Source organism: Staurois parvus, unplaced genomic scaffold (genome assembly GCF_062004578.1).
Source record: "Staurois parvus isolate SC_StPar_1 unplaced genomic scaffold, SC_StPar_1.0 ptg000649l, whole genome shotgun sequence".
Taxonomy (NCBI): domain Eukaryota; kingdom Metazoa; phylum Chordata; class Amphibia; order Anura; family Ranidae; genus Staurois; species Staurois parvus.
In genome coordinates this window covers 585804-608729 of record NW_028318445.1, presented here as the reverse complement: position 1 = coordinate 608729, position 22926 = coordinate 585804, and the positions used below count along the sequence as shown (strand labels likewise).

Here is a 22926-nt window from a genome sequence, read left to right as displayed (position 1 = left end):
CCTTTCGGATTCCCCCTGGGAAGGCTCCGTCGCCAGTGCCTTTCGGATTCCCCCTGGGAAGGCTCCGTCGCCAGTGCCTTTCGGATTCCCCCTGGGAAGGCTCCGTCGCCAGTGCCTTTCGGATTCCCCCTGGGAAGGCTCCGTCGCCAGTGCCTTTCGGATTCCCCCTGGGAAGGCTCCGTCGCCAGTGCCTTTCGGATTCCCCCTGGGAAGGCTCCGTCGCCAGTGCCTTTCGGATTCCCCCTGGGAAGGCTCCGTCGCCAGTGCCTTTCGGATTCCCCCTGGGAAGGCTCCGTCGCCAGTGCCTTTCGGATTCCCCCTGGGAAGGCTCCGTCGCCAGTGCCTTTCGGATTCCCCCTGGGAAGGCTCCGTCGCCAGTGCCTTTCGGATTCCCCCTGGGAAGGCTCCGTCGCCAGTGCCTTTCGGATTCCCCCTGGGAAGGCTCCGTCGCCAGTGCCTTTCGGATTCCCCCTGGGAAGGCTCCGTCGCCAGTGCCTTTCGGATTCCCCCTGGGAAGGCTCCGTCGCCAGTGCCTTTCGGATTCCCCCTGGGAAGGCTCCGTCGCCAGTGCCTTTCGGATTCCCCCTGGGAAGGCTCCGTCGCCAGTGCCTTTCGGATTCCCCCTGGGAAGGCTCCGTCGCCAGTGCCTTTCGGATTCCCCCTGGGAAGGCTCCGTCGCCAGTGCCTTTCGGATTCCCCCTGGGAAGGCTCCGTCATCCGTGCCTTTCAGGTGCCCCCTGGGAAGGCTCCGTCATCCGTGCCTTTCAGGTGCCCCCTGAGAAGGCTGTGGGTTTTTTTTCTTTTTAAGGATTTTTTTTTTCCTTGTGGTTTTTTATTTTTTTGTGGGTTTTTTTTTTGGGGTGGGGGGGGGGAGGTTGTGTTTTTTCATGGGGTTTTTTTTTTGTGATCTGGGAAGCCCCGCTTGTGATTATAGGAGAGCCGTTCCTGAACACACCCACTGCAGCCACCTTGCTGATCCTACCATACCAGGAGTCCTTGCTAAGCCGTGGTTCACACTAATGTGCCGTTGGAAATGCTGCGATTCCTGTATGGGGTTTTTTTGGGGGGTCTTTTTTTCTTAAGGGTTTTTTTTTTGTGCTCTGAGAAATGCGTTCTCAAAAAATGCTGCAGGCACGTCTTCGATGCGGTGCGGTTGAAGCCATTCCAAATGAATATGCTCAAATCGCGCCGCACTAAAGCACATGTGAATTGTATAGGAATGTGGTGCGATTCACCTGTGGCTCTTAGTGGGAACCAAGGCTTCGAGGTTTTTCACAGCCACCAATCAGATTCAGACCTGCCCTGGAAGCCTAGATTTGATTGGTGACTCAGGATACAGAAAGTTCTACATTTGTACACTTTGGAAAATGCCTTCTCTTGTGATGTGTGTTCTGCATTCTGCACGAGGTTGCACAGATTTCAGGCTATAGGTATTGATCATTTTGAGGAATGTAGCAGAAAATGATGAAGAAGGGATGACCTTCGAAACGCGTCGGCCGTACTCTTGAGTGTCTACCCCTACGATGTGACTCGCACAGGCTTCACATTTCTAAAGTTCCTTTGAGGACTTGCATGCTTGATTTACTTCGTTGTTTGTGAGTATCATTCTGAATTTAATAAAATTATAGTTTACAGAAGTAATGCGCAAGGTTGGTGCGCTTTCTTTTTTGTGTTTCACTTTGCAGAAAATGAGGGAAGCAGAGTTGAGTTTCAGAACAGGCATACGATCTATGTGAGATATCAATCTGGAAGTTGGTTGGATCTACTGTAATAGTTTCATAGCAGTATTGCCAAGTTTGGGTGGACATGTGTTTTAAATATTCAATAGAGAAGATGGAACTTTCAGGGTGCATGAACATGAATACCAGACATATTAAAAAGTTATATAATTTTTATTTCGTATTTTTGTAAAAAAAAAAACACAAGAAAGTAAAAAATACAGAAACATAAAAACAATTTCAGTACGAAGAGTAAAACTGAGATTCAAACTTAGTAATGTAATTGTAGTTACTCCATACATGTTTCGCCCTCACGGGCTTCTTCAGGGGAGATTTTTTGAAGATATTTCTACAGCTGAGGCAGTCTATGTATCAAAGGAAAATCAAATAAATAAATATATATATATATATGGGACTCGACTCAATGGCTTGCCCTGGATGTGAAAGCTCATGGAGCTAGGAGAAGATGACCTAACAAAGATCTCAATTGGCCTACACATCCAAAACCGTTGTAGAGGATATAATGGGCATCAAATATCATCTAGGTATAATAGGATAAACAAAAAAGAAGTTAATTAAATTTAATGGAAGATATGAAAAAGGGATCATAATTCATTAGGTTAAGGTTAACTTTGGGCAATTTTACCTGTTAAATGCTTTAGAAGAATATATACTTTTTTAAGATCTAATTGACCTATACATCCACAACTATAGGAGAGAAAACCATGGACATTAAACATCCATCTAGACATAATAGGATAGACAAAGAGATCAGAAACTAATTTAATTTAAAAAAATAAATCAATAGGTGTTAATTAATAAAAATTAAGCAATTTTACCTGTTGAAAATTGTGTTTTTAAAGTCCAGCTACAACCAAAACTTTTTTTTTTTTTTTTTATATATATATATTTTTATTGGAATAGGCTTTATACTGCTGCTTGTGTTTCCTTTTGAAAAGGGTTTTCTTGTATAGTCTCCAGGATAGGAAGTGAGGGGAAATCTCCCTTACCTGGGACTACGTCGATGATGATGATAAAACTCTGACAAAGGCTCTGAACCTTCCCCACTTTACTAGCTATTCTACTCCTGTGCTCAGTGGTGTATTTAGGTTTTGTGCTGCCCTAGGCAACACAAAAATCAGCGCCCCCCACAGAGAAACCCTGACATTGACCACGAGCACCCCTGCCCCCCACCCGTGAAAATCTTCCACTACCACTGCCCCCCATACATCAGCCACCATCCCCCGTGGCGAGAGAGAGAGACACTCACCTTCACAGCTCCGGACATCCCTGGGAACGAGAGTCGGGCTGTGCGTATGACGTCATGAAGCCCACAGCCTCTCTTGGAACCCACCAGGTCCCCATGCCGCGTGTCCCTTCTTCTGTCCCTTCTTCCAAAGGGCAGTGCTGCCTCGCCCCTGAAAAATGCTGCCCTAGGCAAATGCCTTGTGGTAAATACACCCCTGTCCTGACCAGTGACCTCAGTGAGGACAAATCTATCTTTTTATTTCACAAATTTGTTGTCCAGCACTCTCCCTATCAAAGGTTTCCCTCCCCTGGAATGTTTGACCTTGGTTCTGACACACACGGGTTAAAATGGCAAGTAAAGTTTAATTTCCCACGTCTGTGGCTTTTTAAATTGCAATTCATGTCTGTGTGTAAATAGTCAGAGTTTGTTAGCTCTCACGTGGATGTGCTGAGCAGGCTAGATACTGAGCCATGGGGAGCAGAAAAGAAATGCCAAAAGACCTGTGTAACAAGATAATGGAACTTTATTAAGATGGAAAAGGACATAAAAAGATATCCAAAGCCTTGATGATGATGCCAGTGAGCACTGTGCAATCACTTAAGAAGTGGAAAATACGGGAGGTCCCTTACAGTAATCTGTGTTCACAGCAGGCACCAGATCACGGTGCCGGGCGCTCCCAGGGAGCACACACAATCCAAAACGGCAGTCGCCGTTTATGAAGGGCAACCCGCCCCTACACTGCCACCGACTAGCTGTTTTATATACAGCGGCCGGATGGGAAGTGGTTAAATTGCAATTCATGTCTGTTTGTAAATAGTCAATGAATTTGTTAGCTCTCACGTGGATGCACTGAGCAGGCTAGATACTGAGCCATGGGGAGCAGAAAAGAAGTGCCAAAAGACCTGTATAACAAGGTAATGGAACTTTATAAAGATGGAAAAGGACATAAAAAGATATCCGAAGCCTTGATGATGATGCCAGTGAGTACTGTGCAATCATTTATTAAGAAGTGGAAAATTTGGGAATCACTTAATGCCAAGATCAAGTAGACCAAGAAAGACTGCAGCCACAACTGCTGCAGGTAGTAAACCTTACCCACAGTAAGGGAACCATTCTCACTTCTGCCCTGGTGATCACAAAGGAAGTGATGTTGAATCTCTCCAGCGGGGACAGACTTCAATAAAAACATACCACTCTATCCAAAACTAGGAGAAAAAAAAAAAAAGGTTTTGGCTGCAGCTGATCTGCCATGTTTGATCACTAGTAGATGATTGCACAGAGTACACAAACTTGTGTTTGGTCACCTTTATAATCGATGTTTGCTGCTTCCATTGCAGGAGGACTCTGCGGGCGACAGTTGGCTGCTTCACGGACACAGAACCCTTGGCACAGAGATGGTGTTGAAAAAGGTAAAATTATGAAAGTTCTCTATTTGTTGTTCATACGCGCCAAGAACTTGTGTAATGCCTGGAGCCAATCTACTTACAGCTGGATGAAAACTACGTGTCATTTCAGCGAGCCAATGTGCCGTCATTGTTGTCACCATTGAAGCCCAGAAAAATCCTGTCCATGTGCCAGAAATGCCTTTTGTCTCCTAATTTCATTTTTGAGGACTAGTGGCGCCAGTCCTTCCCAACTGTTTTTTTTTTTTTTTTTTTTTTTTTTTTGCTAAATTACTGAATCCCGTCCTCTCTGTCCTTATCCCTTCAACACACAGTTGTGCTCAAAAGTGTGCATCCCCTGGCAAACATTGTGGACTGTCGGCACCGACATTGAAAATATGAACGATCATGCCAAAAAACTGACTTATTAAAGGCGTGTGATTGTAAGGCATTTATCATACAGTTGTTTTGGCTCCTTTTTTAACCACTTCAAGTCCGGACACTTTTACCCCCTTCCTGTCCAGGCCAATTTTCAGCTTTCAGCGCTATCGCACTTTGACAATTGTGTGGTCATGCAACACTGTATCCATATGAATTTTTTAGCAGTTTTTTGAGACAGATAAAACTTTATTTTGGTGGTATTTATTCACCACTGGGATATTTATTTTTGTTTGCTATATAAATGAAAAAGTCCAAAAAGTTTGCAAACTTTTATAAAAACACTTTTTTTTTCCAAATAATCTTTCTTCATACATCTTGGCCACAATGTATTCAGTTATATTTTTAGTAAAAAAAAAACCCTAATTAGTTTATAACCAACAATTATAATTTTTCCAAAAATTTTTTTACATTATTTATTTTTATATTTGTTTTTTTTTTTTTTTTTTTTTTTTTTTTTTTAAACATGCTGTCACCCTAGCAGTACAGTGTCACCATAGTGACACTGTACTAGTTGTGGGGGGTGATGATTTTTTTTTTTACACCCATAAAGGCTGTAAAAGCAATCATTTCTCATTCTCTCTGGCTGCATTCTTGCAGCCATTGAGAAATACTGTGAGAGCTGTGATTGGTCACAGCTTGTCACATGGCACAAGGCTGTTGTGAATAGCCTTGTACCATGTGACAAGCTGTGACCAATCACAGATTTCACACGTAGTAAGCAATGATTTCAGAAGTGACATCTTGCTTACTCCTATTCATGTGATCACTGATTGGCCAGTCAGTGATCACATGATCAGGACCTCACACAGAGGTCCCTTAAAGCGATCAGTGTTCCGCTGTGTCCCGAGGACACAGCGGGCACCGGATTGCAGTGCCGCGCGCTCCCAGGAAGCGTGCACAATCCAAAATGGTTGGCGCCGTTTATGAACGGCATCCCGCCCCTGCACTGCCACCGACCAGCCGTTTATATACAGCGGCCGGATGGGAAGTGGTTAAATTGCAATTCATGTCTGTTTGTAAATGGTCAAAAAGTTTCTTAGCTCTCACGTCTATGCACTGAGCAGGCTAGATACTGAGCCATGGGGAGCAAAAAGGAACTGTTAAAAGACCTGTATAACAAGGTAATGGAACTTTATAAAGATGGAAAAGGACATAAAAAGATATCCAAAGCATTGATACCAGTCAGTACTGTGCAATCACTTATTAAGAAGTTGAAAATTTGGGAATCCCTTAATGCCAAGATCAAGTAGACCAAGAAAGTCTGCAACCACAACTGCCAGGAGATGTTTGAGTTACAAAGAAAAACCCACAAGTAAAAATACAGGCTGCTGTGGAAAAAGACGGTGTGATTGTTTCAAGGAGCACAATACAACAATACTTGGAACAAAATGAGCTGCATGGCGGAGTTGCCAGAATAAAACCTTTACTGCGCCAATGCCAAAAAAAAGCCTGGACTTTTTTGTGGCATTGGCACAGTTCATTGTTAGTTATTACGTACTTTAAAATTTCAGACTAGGTCCGCATTAGGTGATTTAAGGATTCAGTTGAGTATCTAATTTGTGTTCCTGTTGTTTTTTGTTTTTTTTTGTTCTGGCAGCCCAGCGTCACATACCAGGCAATCAGCAAACGACTTAAAGTATCAGAAGAGGTAAAAAGCTTACTTTTGAAGTCCATGGTTTGGTCTGTCTCATCTGATGCTCCAGATCAATAACATTTGTTCTCTGTGTGCAGGACACTGGTTCAACGTCAATCCAAGCAGCAGACAGCACAGCTATCAATGGCAGTATCACCCCCACAGATAAAAAGTAGGTCTTCTGCCAACACGGCTCTTGCACTTCATCGTTCTGTAGGCTGCTCAGTATGTGCCTTATGATTGGTTAATTACTGTCTATGGGTTGTAGTTTTTGTGAATGGATCCTAAGATGACTCGGTGTGGCCCCCCAGGAAGGTGTCCTAAAATGAAAGATCCCAGTGTTGACATACACACAACGGAGTATTTACCACAAGGCATTTGCCTAGGGTGGCATTTTGCAAGGGGGGGGGGGCAGCAGCAGTTTTCAGGGGGGCAACGCCAAACCCCCAAAAGATGGGATGGAAGAAGAGACACACGCAGGGTGAGGACCAAGTGGGATATGAGAGAGGCTGCAGGCTTCTTGATGGTGTATGCAGAGCCTGACTCTTGTTCCTTGGGATGTCTGGAGCTGAGCTGTGAAGGTTAGTGTCTATCTCTCGCCGGGGTGGGGGCGGGTATCAGAAGGCTCTTTTGGGTGGGGGGCTGGGGTGTTGTTGGTCAATGTCAGGCTCTCTTTATCTTCATGGGGGATAGGGGTGTTGGTTGGTGTCAGGGTCTCTCCATGGTGGTGGGGGGGAGGGGTAGCAGAAGGCTCTTTTGGGTGGGGGGGCTGGGGTGTTTTTGGTCAATGTCAGTCTCTCTTCATCGGGGAGGGGGGTGTTGGTCGGTGTCAGGGTCTCTCCATGGTGGTGGGGGTGCTGGGGTGTTGTTGGTCAATGTCAGTCTCTCTTCATGGGGGAGGGGGGTGTTGGTCAGTGTCAGGGTCTCTCCATGGTGGTGGGGGTGCTGGGGTGTTGTTGGTCAATGTCAGTCTCTCTTCATCTTCATGGGGGAGGGGGGTGTTGGTCGGTGTCAGGGTCTCTCCATGGTGGTGGGGGTGCTGGGGTGTTGGTCAATTTCAGTCTCTCTTCATCTTCATGGGGGAGGGGGGTGTTGGTCGGTGTCAGGGTCTCTCCATGGTGGTGGGGGTGCTGGGGTGTTGTTGGTCAATGTCAGTCTCTCTTCATCTTCATGGGGGAGGGGGGTGTTGGTCAGTGTCAGGGTCTCTCCATGGTGGTGGGGGTGCTGGGGTGTTGTTGGTCAATGTCAGTCTCTCTTCATCGGGGAGGGGGGTGTTGGTCAGTGTCAGGGTCTCTTCATGGTGTTGGGGCTGGGGTGTTGTTGGTCAATGTCAGTCTCTCTTCATCTTCATGAGGGAGGGGGATGTTGGTCGGTGTCAGGGTCTCTCCATTGTGGTGGTGGGAGGGGGAGGGGTGGTAGCCGATTTTTGTGTTGCTTAGAGCAGCATGAAACCTAAATACACCACTACACACACACAGAGGTGTATCACAGGTTTGGTTATTTCTATGTTGGCCAGGGTAGAGGATGTCAAACCTGTCTTTTGGCTCCCCTAATAGAAAGCAATACAGGGGAATCTGTATTTCCGTGGAAACCCCTCGGGGTTCTTTTCCTGTTTCACATTGTTAACATTTTGTATTTCAATGGTTTTTATGAATTTAGTAAACATTTCAACAAGACTTGAGCAACAAGACAAGCCCACGCAGGGGCTATCAATGGCACATAAATGACAAAAACAGTGATATAACACTGACAGTAGCTCAAACTAAAGGCAGCTATCCACCACCTCATAAAAGACAAACAAAAATAGAAAGGAAAAAGGAGTAGAAAAGGAAGAAAAGACCAGGAGCTGGGGTCCAGGAACGCCAATACCGAACAACATCACAAACCCAGACTAGCGGGGGGGAGCATAGGAATAGTACATGTCGACCACGGCTCCCATATTTTCAAAAATGTGCGTTGGGAGTCCTTACAGATACTTGACATCTGTTCATTAAAGCGGAGCTCCACCCAAAAGGGAAAGTTCCGCTTTTAGGACTGCTTCCCATTAAGGATTGGCACCTTTGGGGGTTTGACAGGTACCTGCTCCCACTTCCGCTCCGATCACCTAGGTGATTGAAAGCGGAAGGTGTCCTCCCTCCCCTGTAGTCTTTTGGGACACGTGACAGGTCCCAGAAGACTACAGGACCATTCATGAAGCACAGCACTACTCGCGCATGCGCGGTGGGTACCCGGCTGTGAAGCCGCAAGCTGTCACAGCCGGGTGCCCACACTGAAGATCCCGGCCTCCTGGAATACAGGACAGCCGGTGAAACGGGCTGCGGGGGACACACCGAGGGACAGGTAAGTGGTAGTTTTTTAAAAGTCAGAAACTACAGTTTTTGTAGCTGCTGACTTTTATTTTTTGAAAGCGTGAGTGGAACTCCGCTTTAAGCATCAAGTGGTCATATGGTCCCGCACCCCCTGAAGAGGGACAGACTGGCTCTTCCATGCCTGAGCAATTGTTCTAGTTGCCAACAAGAACAAATGGGAAGCCAACATCTGCTGGTGAGCCAACAGGCCCGGTATGGGACAATGAAGCAAAGCGTACTGAGCATCCCGGCGTATGGAACAAGGACAAAAGGAGGCCAAATACACGAGACCAAAAACGAATCAGTTTAGGGTATGACCACCATATATGCAACACATCTCCAAGATGGCCACAACCCCGAAGGCATCGATCACTGCAGGCAGGGTTCGCCTGGGCCAAACAAGCCGGGACCCAATACCAACGAAACATCACTTTGTATGCCACCTCCAGAGTGGTGTTAGCTATAAAGGACCAGGCCCTATTCCAGTCCTCCAGATCCATGACCGCCCCTTAGGTCGCGCATTAACATTTTGTTGCATTAAGGCAGCACATTCATTTTACATGGGCTGCCAATGGACAGGAACCGACCAAAAAAATTGAGCATTTATTTCACAACGAATGCACAGTACTATGTTATTGCGTGTTGTTTTACTACATTGGGGTGAGGTTTCAAAATGAGAGGCGTTACAATGCAATAAATCGGTGGTCTCAAAACTATGGTCCGGGGGCCGGATGTGGTCCTTTTTCTTGTCTTTATCTGACCCGTGGGGCACTATTCCACCAATGATGAGACACCATTCCTCCCACTGACAATATCAGTGGCACTATTCGTCCCATTGCTACCAATAATGGGCCCTTCATTCCATTAAAACCAATTATGGGGCATTGTTTATGCCCACTGATGCCGGGGCATTTTCTGTTCCCACTGGCAACAGTCCGGCCCTACTTAAAGTCTCACCAAAGATCCATTATCTCCTGCGCTCAAAGACTCAGATCAAACAGGCGTTAGTGACAAGCAGCGTGTTGTGTGTTCATCTGCTGGTGATCAGAGGTTGTGCAGCTCTATCATGAAGCTGGGGAAGCTTGATAAAACTGTAGAAGAAGATGAAAGAGAGTGCACAAACCTTGCGCATTACCTCAATAAATAGTGACTAATTTTGTTATTAAGGAAATATAGTCACAAAGTGATGGTATAACAGGCATAAGTAACCATAATCCAAACAGGATTACAGGTAAATCCAAAAGGGGGGGGATGAAGGCTAACGTGTTTCGAAGGGTGCTCCCTTCTTCATCAGAGCTGGGTTGAGCAGATAGAGACTTCAGTATGGCAGAGTTCCCATGGCAAGGAGATATTCAGCCACTGAGTGTCGGTATTACAGCAGTTCAGCCTGTTTAGTGTCACTAAAGCCTCAGACACTGAAGTCTCTACCTGCTCAACCCAGCTCTGATGAAGAAGGGAGCACCCTTCAAAACGCGTTAGCCTTTATCCCCCCCCCCTTTTCGATTTACCTGTAACCCTGTTTGGATTATGGTTACTTATGCCTGTTATACCATCACTTTGTGAGTATATTTCCTTAATAATAAAATTAGTCACTATTTGTTGAGGTAATGCGCAAGGTTTGTGCGCTCTTTCTTTCATCTTCCCCACTTAAAGTCTGAAGGACAGTAAACTGGCCCTTTGCTTAGAAAGTTTGGAGACCCCTGCATTAAGTTATGTAAAATGAATGGAAATAAAGATATAGCACTGCCCCTACTAGTAAAAGTGTTGTATAAATGTCAGAAAACTAATGAGTGGCTCCCCCACTAATAAATGGTGTTCCTAAGTGCTGACAAAAGCTCCTAGTGTGCAAAATTCCTATCTCCCTAGGAGAAATCAGTGCATACTACAATACACCTCCCCTCTTTTGTGTAAGCAAAGGGAGGTGTGTGCAGAAAATAATAATGGTGCAAAGAAACAACTGGTTAGTGAAAAGTGCTAGGTTGACACTTCTGTGTTCATTTTGTTTCTCCAGGATCGGCTTTTTGGGCTTGGGGTTGATGGGAAGTGGCATAGTCTCCAACCTTCTGAAGATGGGGCACACGGTGACGGTGTGGAATCGGACTGCAGAGAAGGTAATGACGCCTCTTTACTCTGTATTTACAGTAAACCTTACAGACTGTTTAATCGCCTCCTGCCCTCCATATGAGGAAATGACGGGCGCAAGGCGGTTCTCTCGTTCTGGGAGGATGTCATAGGACGTCCTCCCACTCTAACCGCAAGTAGATCTCCACTTCTTAATGTTGAAGCTTGCCTTGCTTTTGTCTCATTTTTTTTTTTTTTCTCCCTTGCAGTGTGACCTGTTCATCCAAGAGGGGGCACATTTAGGAAGAACTCCAGCAGAAGTGGTCTCTACTTGTGACATTACGTTTGCATGTGTGGCAGATCCTAAAGCAGCAAAAGATGTACGTTGTTTGTTTCATCTATGTATATATATATATAATATATATGTGTGTGTATTATCATTTTTTTTATTTATTTTTTTCTTCTCAAAGGGTCAACCTCAAAAAAAAAAAAAAAAGTTTTTGTTACATGTGGAGTTTGTCATGTTACCCATTCATTTTCTTGGGGACTTTGCTGTTATTTGCTTTGTTCCCTCCCACCTTGGGATGTTCCCACTTTTTTCCATAATATTGAATGAGTACAATGGTGCAGCACAGTGAGGGGGAGACTCTTGTATGGCTAGGTTTGCTTCACTCTCTAACAAGACAAGTAATTGTTGGGTAGCGTAGACCGGAGTGGAGAGGTTTGTGTGTACAGGACAGCTGGATAGTTTTGTTTAAAGCGATTTCTAAAGGTTCATTATTGTTTTTTTTTTTTTTTTTTGGTTTTGTTTTGTAAAATAACAAACATGTTATACTTACCTGCTGTGTGCAGTGGTTTTGCACAGAGCAGCCAGGATCCTGCTCTTCTTAGGTCCCCCGTAGGCTCTTCTGGCCCCTCCCTCCTGTCGGGTGCCCCCACAGCAAGCAGCTTGCTATGGGGGGCACCTGCTGCTCTGTGTGTCCATTCACACACGGAGCCGCGACTTTGCCCCTCTCTCTCATCATTGGATGACTGGCGGTGATTGACAGCAGCGGGAGCCGATTATAGGTGCAGCGCTAATATAAAGATATTAATACCATGCTAAATGATAAAAATTAATATCCAGCAATATGAATCATTGTTAGTCCACTGATATATAAAGTGAAAATAGTGCTGATTAAAGTGACCAACATATTGGTATTAATAAATATATAAAGTGACAAAGCATTCAGTAAGGTGAATATTGGTGTATAAAGTGCAAAAAGTCCACATATATTAGTAGATGTAAAGTCCCAATACAAGATCTCGGGTTAGAAGTGATCCCCTTTAAATCTTCTGGCGATAAATCAAGTAATAGAATTGCGCACTCACCAGATGCGCAATAACATACCGCATTTGAGAACACAATCTCCCAGAAGGTCAGCTGGATCCTCTTATAGGGCGTCTACAACCTGGCATGGATTCCTCCTACACTATAAATAGGACACAGAGGACGTCGGGCGTTGTTAGCATACCCCTATGAGTATGTGCTAGAGCACGAAACGCGTCAGCAGGAGCTACAACGCCATGGCGTCACGCCGCTGAGGCCCCTTGCAGGTCCAGAGGCCATCTTACCTACACATATGGTCAGTTATTTCTGGCTGTTTACTTTGTTGTTACCTGTGATTGGATAATAAACCCTCTGAAAGCAGTATCACGCTATGTGGCATCCTTTCTTGGGCTCTTGATGAGTCTAACCACCCTCAGAGTCACTTGATGAGAAGGAAGTTGCTGCTATCCATGGTTACCCAGGGAGGAATCCATGCCAGGTTGTAGACGCCCTATAAGAGAATCCAGCTGACTTTCTGAGAGAATGTGTTCTCAAATGCGTGATGTTATTGCGCATCTGGTGAGTGCGCAATTCTATTACTTGATTTATCACCAGAAGATTTAAAGGGGATCACTTCTAACCCGAGATCTTGTATTGGGACTTCACGTCTACTAATATATGTGGACTTTTTGCACTTTTTACACCAATATTCACCTTACTGAATGCTTTGTCACTTTATATATTTATTAATACCAATATGTTGGTCACTTTAATCAGCACTATTTTCACTTTATATATCAGTGGACTAACAATGATTCATATTGCTGGATATTAATTTTTATCATTTTGCACGGTATTAATACCTTTTATATTAGCGCTGCACCTATATTTGATATATTGATTTTGGGAGGTTGTTTGGTAACTTTTATTGGTGTCTCAGCTGCTTATCTATAGCGCTCACTTCGGTGTTTTATGCTCAGCGGGAGCCAATTGCTCCCGCTTGCTGTCTCAGCCAATGAGGAGGCAGAGACCTGGGACACATCGCTGGATTATGATGAGGCTCAGGTAAGTATTGAGGAGGCTGGGGGGGCTGCTGAATACAGGTTTGTTTACCTTCATGCATATAATGCATGAAGGTTAAAAACTTTCAGCCTTTACAACCACTTTAAGCCCTGAATCACACTGATGCGGTGCAGAATTTTCAGCGTTTTCAGTGCGAATTCCACACCGCATCCGAATCGCACCCCATTCATGCAAACCGCTGCGGGTGTGTATGTTAACAACACCCCTACATCGGTCCGAAAAACGCGGTGCGATGTGCAGAATCTGATTGCATAGGTGTGAATACCCATGCAATCCGATTCTAGTGCGGACCCAAAAAAAGGGTCCTGCACATTTTGGGTGCGGCGCGAATGTATGGCTCCAATCGCACCGCACACAAATCTCAAGTGATTTGTACAGGAATGTGGTGCGGTTCCTGTGCGAATTACATGTGATATACCGCACCACATATATGTGAACCCAGGCTAAAGCTGAACTTGGGACAAACTGTCCACCAAATGTCTTTGCCAACCCAGTTATTACATTGTTTGAAGCAGAGAATTTCACACTGGATTACTGCACGAATCTGGAAAAAATACACAATACACACCAAGATTCCAGTAACAATACCCATGCCTCGGACAATATTTACTTATGCTGAAACTATAAATATACACTCACCGGCCACTTTATTAGGTCCACCTGTTCAATTGCTTGGTAACACAAATTGCTAATCAGCCAATCACATGGCAGCAACTCGGTGCATTTAGGCATCTAGATGTGGTGTAGACAACTTGCTGAAGTTCAAACCGAGCATCAAAATGGGGAAGAAGGGGGATTTTTTTTTAATAACATTTTATTAAATTTTCCACATGTATATACTTACATGACATTTTAAAGAGAAATTAAAATAAAGAAAAACAAAGGGATCATCGATGCTAGTAACATGGGTAGAAAAATAACAGTATGCAATGACAATAGGGCAGCAGTGGAAGGATGATCAAGTCCGCACAAGTCAAGCAGGTTGACCAGAGGTGTAAACATCCCACGGGTTCCATACAGCTTCAAATGAGATTATAGAATCGGCGTGTGAAGCGGTTAGATATTCCATTTTTCTGATATCTGCAATAATCTTAAATAATGTCAACATTGAGGGGGGTGTAGGGGAGAGCCAGCTCATTGGAATGCTTCTCCTGGCCGACATCAAAATATGCACGGAGAGTCTCCTCGATGGTCTAGAGAGACCTGGAAAGGGAGGCCCAATAAAAAATAAAGAGGCTCAAAAGGGAGAGCGGTATGTAATACCAGTTGTAGTAAGGCCAAAACCTCTTCCCAAAAGGGAGTGATAAGCCTACAATCCCAAAAAATGTGAAAAATGGAGCTGGTTTCCCTCCCGCAGCGCCAGCAGACAGGAGAAGCACTCGGGTTACAAGAATGGAGCACATCAGGGGTTCGATACCACAACATTATGATTTTGTAAGCATTTTCCTTATAAACTACACACACAGAGGATTTGGATGCGTTCTCCCATATTTTCTTCCAGTGCAACAAGTCAATGTCAAAGCGGAGAAACTGGGACCACTTACGCATATAGCGATGGGTATCAATAGTTAAGGGAGGGACATCCAGCAGGAACTTATATGTATTGGAGACTGTGCCCTTTTGATGTGGGCCCTGAATACACAGGCGCTCAAAGGGTGTAGGCTTCTCCAGAGTCAATGAAGGTGACAGAGTGGAGAAAAAATGGCATATCTGGAAATAAACATAGAAGTGTTGAGAAGGTATTAGGGTATTTTTTTGGATGTCAGAAAATGATTTAAATTTCCGAGTTACGGGATGGACCAGATGACGCAGTTGGAAAAGATCGGCTGAGGCCCATGGGAGCATTCAGTGTAAGGACAAACTATCCGGAAGGGAGGGATTAAAGAGAACGTTAGTCAGAGGGGAGCACTCGGAGGACAAAGCGAATTTAGCCCTGCATCTCCTCCAGATAGACCAGGAGAATTGCATGGGTCCAAGTAACAGGTGTCAGTGAGAAGCGATGGCCACCGCTGACATATCCCAGAGCAGAGAGAAGAAAGGGGATTTAAGTGACTTTGAACGTGGCATGGTTGTTGGTACCAGATTGGCTGGTCTGAGTATTTAAAAAAATTACTGGAATTTTCACGCACAACCATCCCTATGGTTTATAAAGAATGGTCCGAAAAAGAGAAAATACCAAATGAGTGGCAGTTGTGTGGAGGAAAATGCCTTGTTGATGTCAGAGGAGAACGGGCAGACTGGTTGCTGCAACATTCAGATGGTAGGGTCAGAATTTGGCATAAACAACATGAAAGCATGGATCCATCCTGCCTTGTGTCTCAGGCTGGTGGTGATGTAATGGTGTGGGGGAGATTTTCTTGGCAGTAGCAAGGTGGACCTAATAAAGTGGCCGGTGAGTGTATATTTTTACACGCACACACACACACACGCACGCACATGCAAACAAATGGAAAATGGGTTATTTGGTCTTGCACATCTCTTTCCATCATTGTATAAGACTGATAATTGTAGAGGCCTTATGTCAGATGAATTGGAGGTTTGGGTAAGATTTGCCATTTCATCAATATAACACGACATTAATGTTTGTTTCTCCCCTCTGCCAGTTGGTGTTAGGTCCCAGCGGAGTGCTGCAAGGCATCCGTCCAGGAAAATGTTACGTTGACATGTCCACTGTGGATCCAGAAACAGTCATTGAACTAGCCCAGGTAATATTTGTAGCAAAGCTGACAATGGATTTTGATTTTATTTGCTATCAGTTTGATCATTGTCAATGGAATAGGAGAGGTTTAAGACAACTTAAATTGTTGCTGTCTGTTCCCAAAGATGGACGTGAAGTGAAATCTCTGGTTGGGATGCATACAGACAGCAACAAAAACAGAGTGAAGAAGGGCTAAAGTACAACTAAAGGCAACGTGTCTTTTTAATTGTGCCGCATTACTCCCATGAACGGTTCACATACAGCGGGTGAAATAAGTATTTGAACATGTCACCATTTTTCTCCGTAAATATATTTCTAAAGGTGCTATTGACATAAATTTTTCACTACATGTCGGTAACAACCCATGCAATCCATACATATAAAGAAACCAAAACAAATACGTTCAGAAATTACATTATGTGTAATAAAATGGAATGACACAGGGAAAAAGTATTGAACACATGAAAAAATGGAAGTGCAAAAAGACATGGTGTAACGGAACCGGACCCAGACCGCACTTGGGTATTTCCGTTATACTCCAGCTTCCCTGTCCGAACACAAATCCCCGGACACCACCCGCTGATCATGCAGGAAATAAACAGCACCAGACTCTTCTTAAGACAGGAAGTCAACACCTTTATTTTTACACAAACACAAGATATATACACAGGGCGGGGAAACACAACCAGGAACAGGAAACAGAGATCATCAGCTGGCCCCATCAGTGGGAAGGGCTACAGGAAACCCCCACCTCACCCAACCAAGACATAGAACAATGGGATGTAGCACATGGCAGAGAATATTGGACAACCACGTGACATTGAACAATCCCCACACCAATACACAATACCATGACATTCACATTCACACCCTGTACCCCTTAACAGGCACAGGGTGGGTTAAATATGACGGGAATGTGAGCTGACACAGGGGTCCCCCCACCCCCAAAGGTTACTCTTGTCACACATGGAAAGCCAAGACACCAGTTGAAATCTATCAGTAATTAGAAAGAAATCCTGCCCCTTGTCAGTGCAAATTAATATCAGCTGGTTCAGTGTCAACTGATGGCCTATAAAAAGGTATGCAACAATAAATGAAAAAATTGGCGCTTGAGAGGGATAAGACTGAAGAGTCCAAAAATGTAAGAGAGCAGTCCGTAAACGCATATGGGATGGAGGAAAAAATGAGCGGACTGTGCAGTATTCCAATGGGGAGTAATTATGTAATCAGCAGCATCAGAAGGCAGCACCCTTAGACTAAAGCTGTACTCATTACCAGGGTGTCACTCAAGAAAAATCTCATGATGGGTAAAAGCAAAGAGCTCTCTCAAGACCTTTGCAACCTTATTGTTGCAAAACATACTGATGGCATTGGTTACAGAAGGATTTCTAAACTTCAGAATGTTCCAGTGAGCACTGTTGGGGCCATAATCTGGAGGTGGAAAGGACATAATTTCATCATAAACCAGCCACGGCTAGGTGAGGAGTGGAAAGAATTATCAGAAGAGTTGTCCAAGAGCCAAGGACCACTTGTGGAGAGCTTCAGAAAGACCTGGAATTAGCAGGTATAATTGTTTCAAAGAAAACAATAAGTAATGCACTCACTCCCATGGCCTGTATGCACCCTCACAATGCTAGATGCCATTGCTGAAGAAAAAGCATGTTGAAGCTCGTTTATAGTTTGCTGCACAACATTTAGACAAGCCTGTGGAATACTGAGAGAATAGTCTGGTCAGATGAGACCATAATTGAACTCTTGGGATGCCATAATACACACCATGTTTGGAGGTCAGATGGCACTGCACATCACCCCAAAAACACCATACCAACTGTGAGGCATGGAGGAGGGAACATCATGGTGTGGGGCTGTTTTTCAGCATACAGTACTGGCAGACTTTGTCATTGAAGGAAGGATGAATGGAAAAATGTGCCAAGACGTTTTTGATAAAAAATCTGCAGCCATCTACCAGGATGATAAAGATGAAACGCGGGTGGACATTTCAGCAAGACAATGATCCCAAACACAAAGCCAAGGAAACTCTCAATTGGTTTCAAAGAAAACAAAGCTAGAATGGCCCAGCCAATCACCTGACCTGAATTCAATAGAAAATCTATGGAAAGAACAGATCAGAGTTCATAGAAGAGGCCCACGGAACCTTCAGAATTTGAAGACTGTGTGGAAAAATGAGCCAATAGGATACCTGAGCAATGCATGCCACTAGTTTCTCCATACAGGAGGTGCCTTGAAGCCGTCATTACCAAGAAAAGATTTTGTACCGAGTATTAAATAAATTTCAGTTAGCGTGTTCAATACTTTTTTCCCTGTATCATTCCATTTTATTACACAAAACTTAATTTCTGCACTTATTTGTTTTGGGTTTTTTTTTGCATGGACTGCATGGGTTGTAACTGACATGGTGAACATTTCATGTCAATAGCACATTTAGAAATATATTTACTGAGAAAAATGGTGACGTGTCCAGTACTTTTTTTTTTTTTTTCTACCCGCTGTATAACGAAGTTTCATTATTAAAATGATTCCTACCTTTAGTAAATACCCAGAACCCTTCCATGTCTCAGCTGAGGTGGTCCCAATACTGATGCTCAAAGGGGTGCATTGTGGGACTAGCCTAGATTAACAACTGCTCAAGTCCTGTGCGAATTGCACCCATTTTCAGGTATGTGGGCGGGGGAATAGGCACGTCTGAAAGGTGTAGAGGGAGCAAGGCTAAAGCATCTTCTATATGCTGATTGAAGAGCCAGGGCTTCTTAAGAAACACCACAATTTCAGCACCCCACCCTGATATAGCCCTGCTGTAGACTAATTAGGAACAGTTGTATGAAGGGAAAGCAGCGACTTACCTTCTACGAAATTCTTGCTAGGAAGGACCCTATTGGAGGATAGACCTTTAGGCCCTCAGCTGTCAGGATCTCAGGTACGTTACTGACCTCCTTGCCGTGTTTAGCAAAACAGACTTGTTTAACAACTGACAGCTTATTTACTATTCAATATAAATAAGTTGGAGGCTCTGATGGTGGCCGGAGCTGTGGGGAGGAGAGCTATAGATTGCGGCTGGTTGGTCCGATGAATACATTCCTTATGACTAAGTCCCGGATGTGACGAAACGCGTCAAGGGAAGTGACGTCAGACGCACAGGAGAGGAACTGGAAGTGGCGTGTCGGCCATCTTTTGATAGTGGAAAATTCACATGTCAAACATTTTGGAAGTTGCTCGGTGACCCTAGAGGCTTGAAGGGCATGGGAATATGCTTTTTGGATATTTTATTGTAAGCAGTTAATAAAGTATATGTGTTTTAATTGTGAAATGGAATTACACTATATATTTTATTCATATATCACTCGCATGGAGCATGAGTACTTTTGAGTACTATGGAGTACTTCCTTAAAAGCCATGGTGACATCTAGAAGAATGTGGTGGATGACATCTTATGGAGTACTTTTCAGGCTTGGAGGAAAGTTGTGGGAGCGTGCTGCCGATCTCTGCAATATTGATAAGGCGTTTTTTCTTTTGTTTTTTGGTAAGGGTATATATGCCTTACACTATAGAAGTGTACACTGTATGGTCACTTGGATTATTGTATTCACAGAGTGACGCACTATCACGTTTTACAGTGTTCACAATTTTCACTTTTATAAATTTTTTCACAGTTGCACAAGTGCATATGGTACATGGGTATGATATTAAATTTATTAAGTTAATGCACTATATGAGTTTTTTTTCTTTTGAGGTACATTCTTTCCTTTTGGGAGTCATTGGAGGGGCTCGGCACTAAAGGATCTGATAAGTTGCATATTTTTGGACACAAAGTTTTTTTGGAGTGACTTTAATTTATATATATATTTTTTTTTTTTTTTTTTGGACACGAGTGACTTACAATTTGGATAATATTTTGGAATTTTTATATATTTCTTTGCATTTTAATTTTATTTATATGTATTGGTTATTGTTGGGATTTATTTTATGATTGCTTGGGTTCACTATATGTATATAAGCATATGTGTTTAGGGATATTTATTTAACATATTGGAATTTTTATATTGGTTTGCACTTTCAAGGGTGAAAGTTAGATCTTATATGTTAGAGGGTATTATTGATAGTATATTTATTTTTGGTTGATACCGTAGTTATAGTTTTATAGTTATTAAGAGCAGCCATCCCCCCTTTTTTAAGGGACCAAAAGTAATTGGACAATTGAATCAAAAGCTATTTCATGGCCAGGTGTGGGCTACTCCTTCGTTATTGCCAAATGCCCCTATAGCGTTTGGCAAGCGTTGGTCCGGCGTTAAAAAACGCTTGTCAAACGCCGCATGCGCGGTTTAGTGGCGATTGCTAGGCGTTTGCCGAGCATTAAAATCGCCCCACAAACGCCTATAATGCAGTTTGGTGTTGCCACTCCGCAGACGCCCCGCAACCGCGTCGCAAACGCCGGCTGGGCGTTTGCGGAGCGGCACCATAGACTAGAATAGGAGGCTTCAACGCCTCCTGACTCAACCAGAGGCATCCGTTTTGCCACAACGCGACACAAACGCTCCCGTTAGAACAGCACCATGTGCTGTAATGTGCAGAATTGGCAGAGGCGTTTGGGAAGCGGTAAAAACGCTTCCCAAACGCCTCTCTGCCGCCTGCACACAACGCTAGTGTGAACGTAGCCTTCGTGTGGTTTTTGCATTTGGAATCTATTGTGTGAACCTACATCATGCATTCAAAGGAGCTGTCCATGCAAGTGAAACAGGCCATGTTAAGGATTCAAAAATGAAACAAATCCATCAGACAGATAGCAGCAATATTAGGAGTGACCAAATCAACAGTTTAGTACATTCTGAGGAAAGAAGAACGCACTAGTGAGCTCAGCAACATACAAAGACATGGATGTCCGCGGAAGACAATAGTGGTGGATGATTGCAGGATCCTCTCTATGGTAAAGAAAAACCCATTCCCAACATCCAGACAAGAGAAGGACACTCTCCAGGAGGTGGGCGTATCATTGTCAAAGTCTACAATCAAGAGAAGACTTCATGAGACCAAATACAGAGGGTTCACCACAAGGTGCAAACCTTTTATATGCCTGAAGAATAGAACAGCCAGATTAGACTTTGTCAAAAAACATCTAAAAAAGCCAGACCAGTTCTGGAAAAGCATTCTTTGGATGGATGAAACTAAAATGATTCTGTACCAGAATGACAGGAAGAAAAAAGTGTGGAGAAGGCTTGGGACAGCTCATGATCCAAAGCACACGTCATCTGTACAACATGGTGGAGGCAGTGTGATGGCATGGGCATGCATGGCTTCCAGTGGCACTGGGTCATTGGTGTTTATTGATGATGTGACAGAAGACAGAAGCAGCCGGATGAATTCTTCAGTGTTTACAGATATACTGTCAGCCCAGATTCAGCCAAATGCAGAAAAGTTGATTGGACGGCGCTTCACAGTACAGATGGACAATGATCCATAACACACTGCAAAAGCAACCCAGGAGCTTTGAAGGAAAAGTGGAATATTCTGCAACGGCCGAGTCAATCACCTGATCTCCACCCAATTGAGCATGCATGTCACTTACTGAAGGCAAAACTAAAGGCAGAAAGACCCACAATCAAAGAACAACTGAAAGCAGCTGCAGGTAGAGCCTGGCAAAGCATCAGAAAGGAGGAAACCCAGTCTTTGGTAATGTCCATGGGGTCCAGAGTTCAGGCAGTCATTGCCAGTAAAGGATTCTCATCAAAATATTACAAATGAACATTTTATTTATGATTGTATTCATTTGTCCAATTACATTTGAGTCCCTGAAAATGGAGGGACTGTGTATACAAATGGTTGCAGTTCCTAAAATATGTACTTGATATATATGTTCAACCCCTTAAATTAAAGCTTAAATTCTGCACTTCAAATTCATTTGGATTGTTTCGTTTTAATTGATTCTGGTGGCATACAGAGCCAAAAGTATGACAATGAAGCCTGTGTCCAAGTATATATGGACCTAACTATATATATATATATAAGCTTTTGACCATAGTTATCTTAAATCGCAACTGTTAATGGGAACCAAGTCTGCAGTAAGAAACCAACAGAGGTTCACATTTTTTCCCAAATCTGTCCAAAGTATAAACAGATTTTAGCTGGAGTTCCTCTTTAAGATTTAGTCCACTAGCTCTCAGGAAATGATCTAATGCTGCTAGGAGGGCATACAGAAAGGCCTGACTCAACTTTTATGTTGGCTTTTCAATAGGCTTTCTGTTTATATCTGAAAGTCTTGTTCAACCTGTAGTTTTGATGGTAACACCCCAATAACTTCTGTCACTTTTCCACATTCAGGTTATCGTGTCTCGAGGGGGTCGTTTCCTAGAGGCTCCAGTGTCGGGTAACCAGCAGTTATCCAACGATGGGATGTTGATGATCTTGGCAGCAGGCGATCAAGGTGTATATGAAGACTGCAGCAGCTGCTTCCAGGCCATGGCCAAAACCTCCTTCTTTCTCGGTAAAGTTAAAAAATAGCAATTTTACACGTTAAAGGGTCAAACCACCCAAATGTGAATTGTCAGTATTTCTCTGGGAAGGGTGGAAGGATAGCTATGACAGGAAGAGTGGAATCCCCTGTAATGGCCACAGGAGATGTGTAAGTGTGCGAGCTCCAGTATAGAGACCTCCCCATCATACTGTACTTGTAAATTAGGCACTAAATTCAAGTTCAGTAGGTCAATCAAACTGAGAGAGGGCACAGCTCCAGCAGGGATCCTCTCACCAAAGACAGGGTACCACTTGTAGAGAGGACCACGTTTGAAGATCCACATGTACAAAGTGTAATGTGAGCTGCAAACAAATGGTCTAGGAGTCCACAATCTTTTATTTATTGTGCTGAAAAAGTTCTAGTACATGTATATTAGAATGTAACGTCTGCGTTTTTTTTTATACCCAATGTATTTTATTTTCAAAATGACTACACTGTTTGGATTTATTATTTTATAAATAATTTTAAAGTGGTAGTAAAC

At 43.7% G+C, this 22926-nt stretch overlaps 1 protein-coding gene across 2 annotated transcripts in view; it reads left to right on the top strand.

Annotated features, from left to right (window-relative positions):
- Positions 1 to 22926, top strand: part of GLYR1 (glyoxylate reductase 1 homolog) — a 74344-nt gene that overhangs the window by 36447 nt on the left and 14971 nt on the right. For both annotated transcript variants that reach the window (XM_089694095.1, XM_089694096.1), the window contains 7 exons: positions 4305 to 4376; positions 6388 to 6438; positions 6522 to 6595; positions 10783 to 10882; positions 11102 to 11212; positions 15828 to 15929; positions 22253 to 22415. In XM_089694095.1, coding sequence (XP_089550221.1) covers positions 4305 to 4376; positions 6388 to 6438; positions 6522 to 6595; positions 10783 to 10882; positions 11102 to 11212; positions 15828 to 15929; positions 22253 to 22415 — 673 coding nt within the window. The remainder of the gene's footprint in view (positions 1 to 4304; positions 4377 to 6387; positions 6439 to 6521; positions 6596 to 10782; positions 10883 to 11101; positions 11213 to 15827; positions 15930 to 22252; positions 22416 to 22926) is intronic.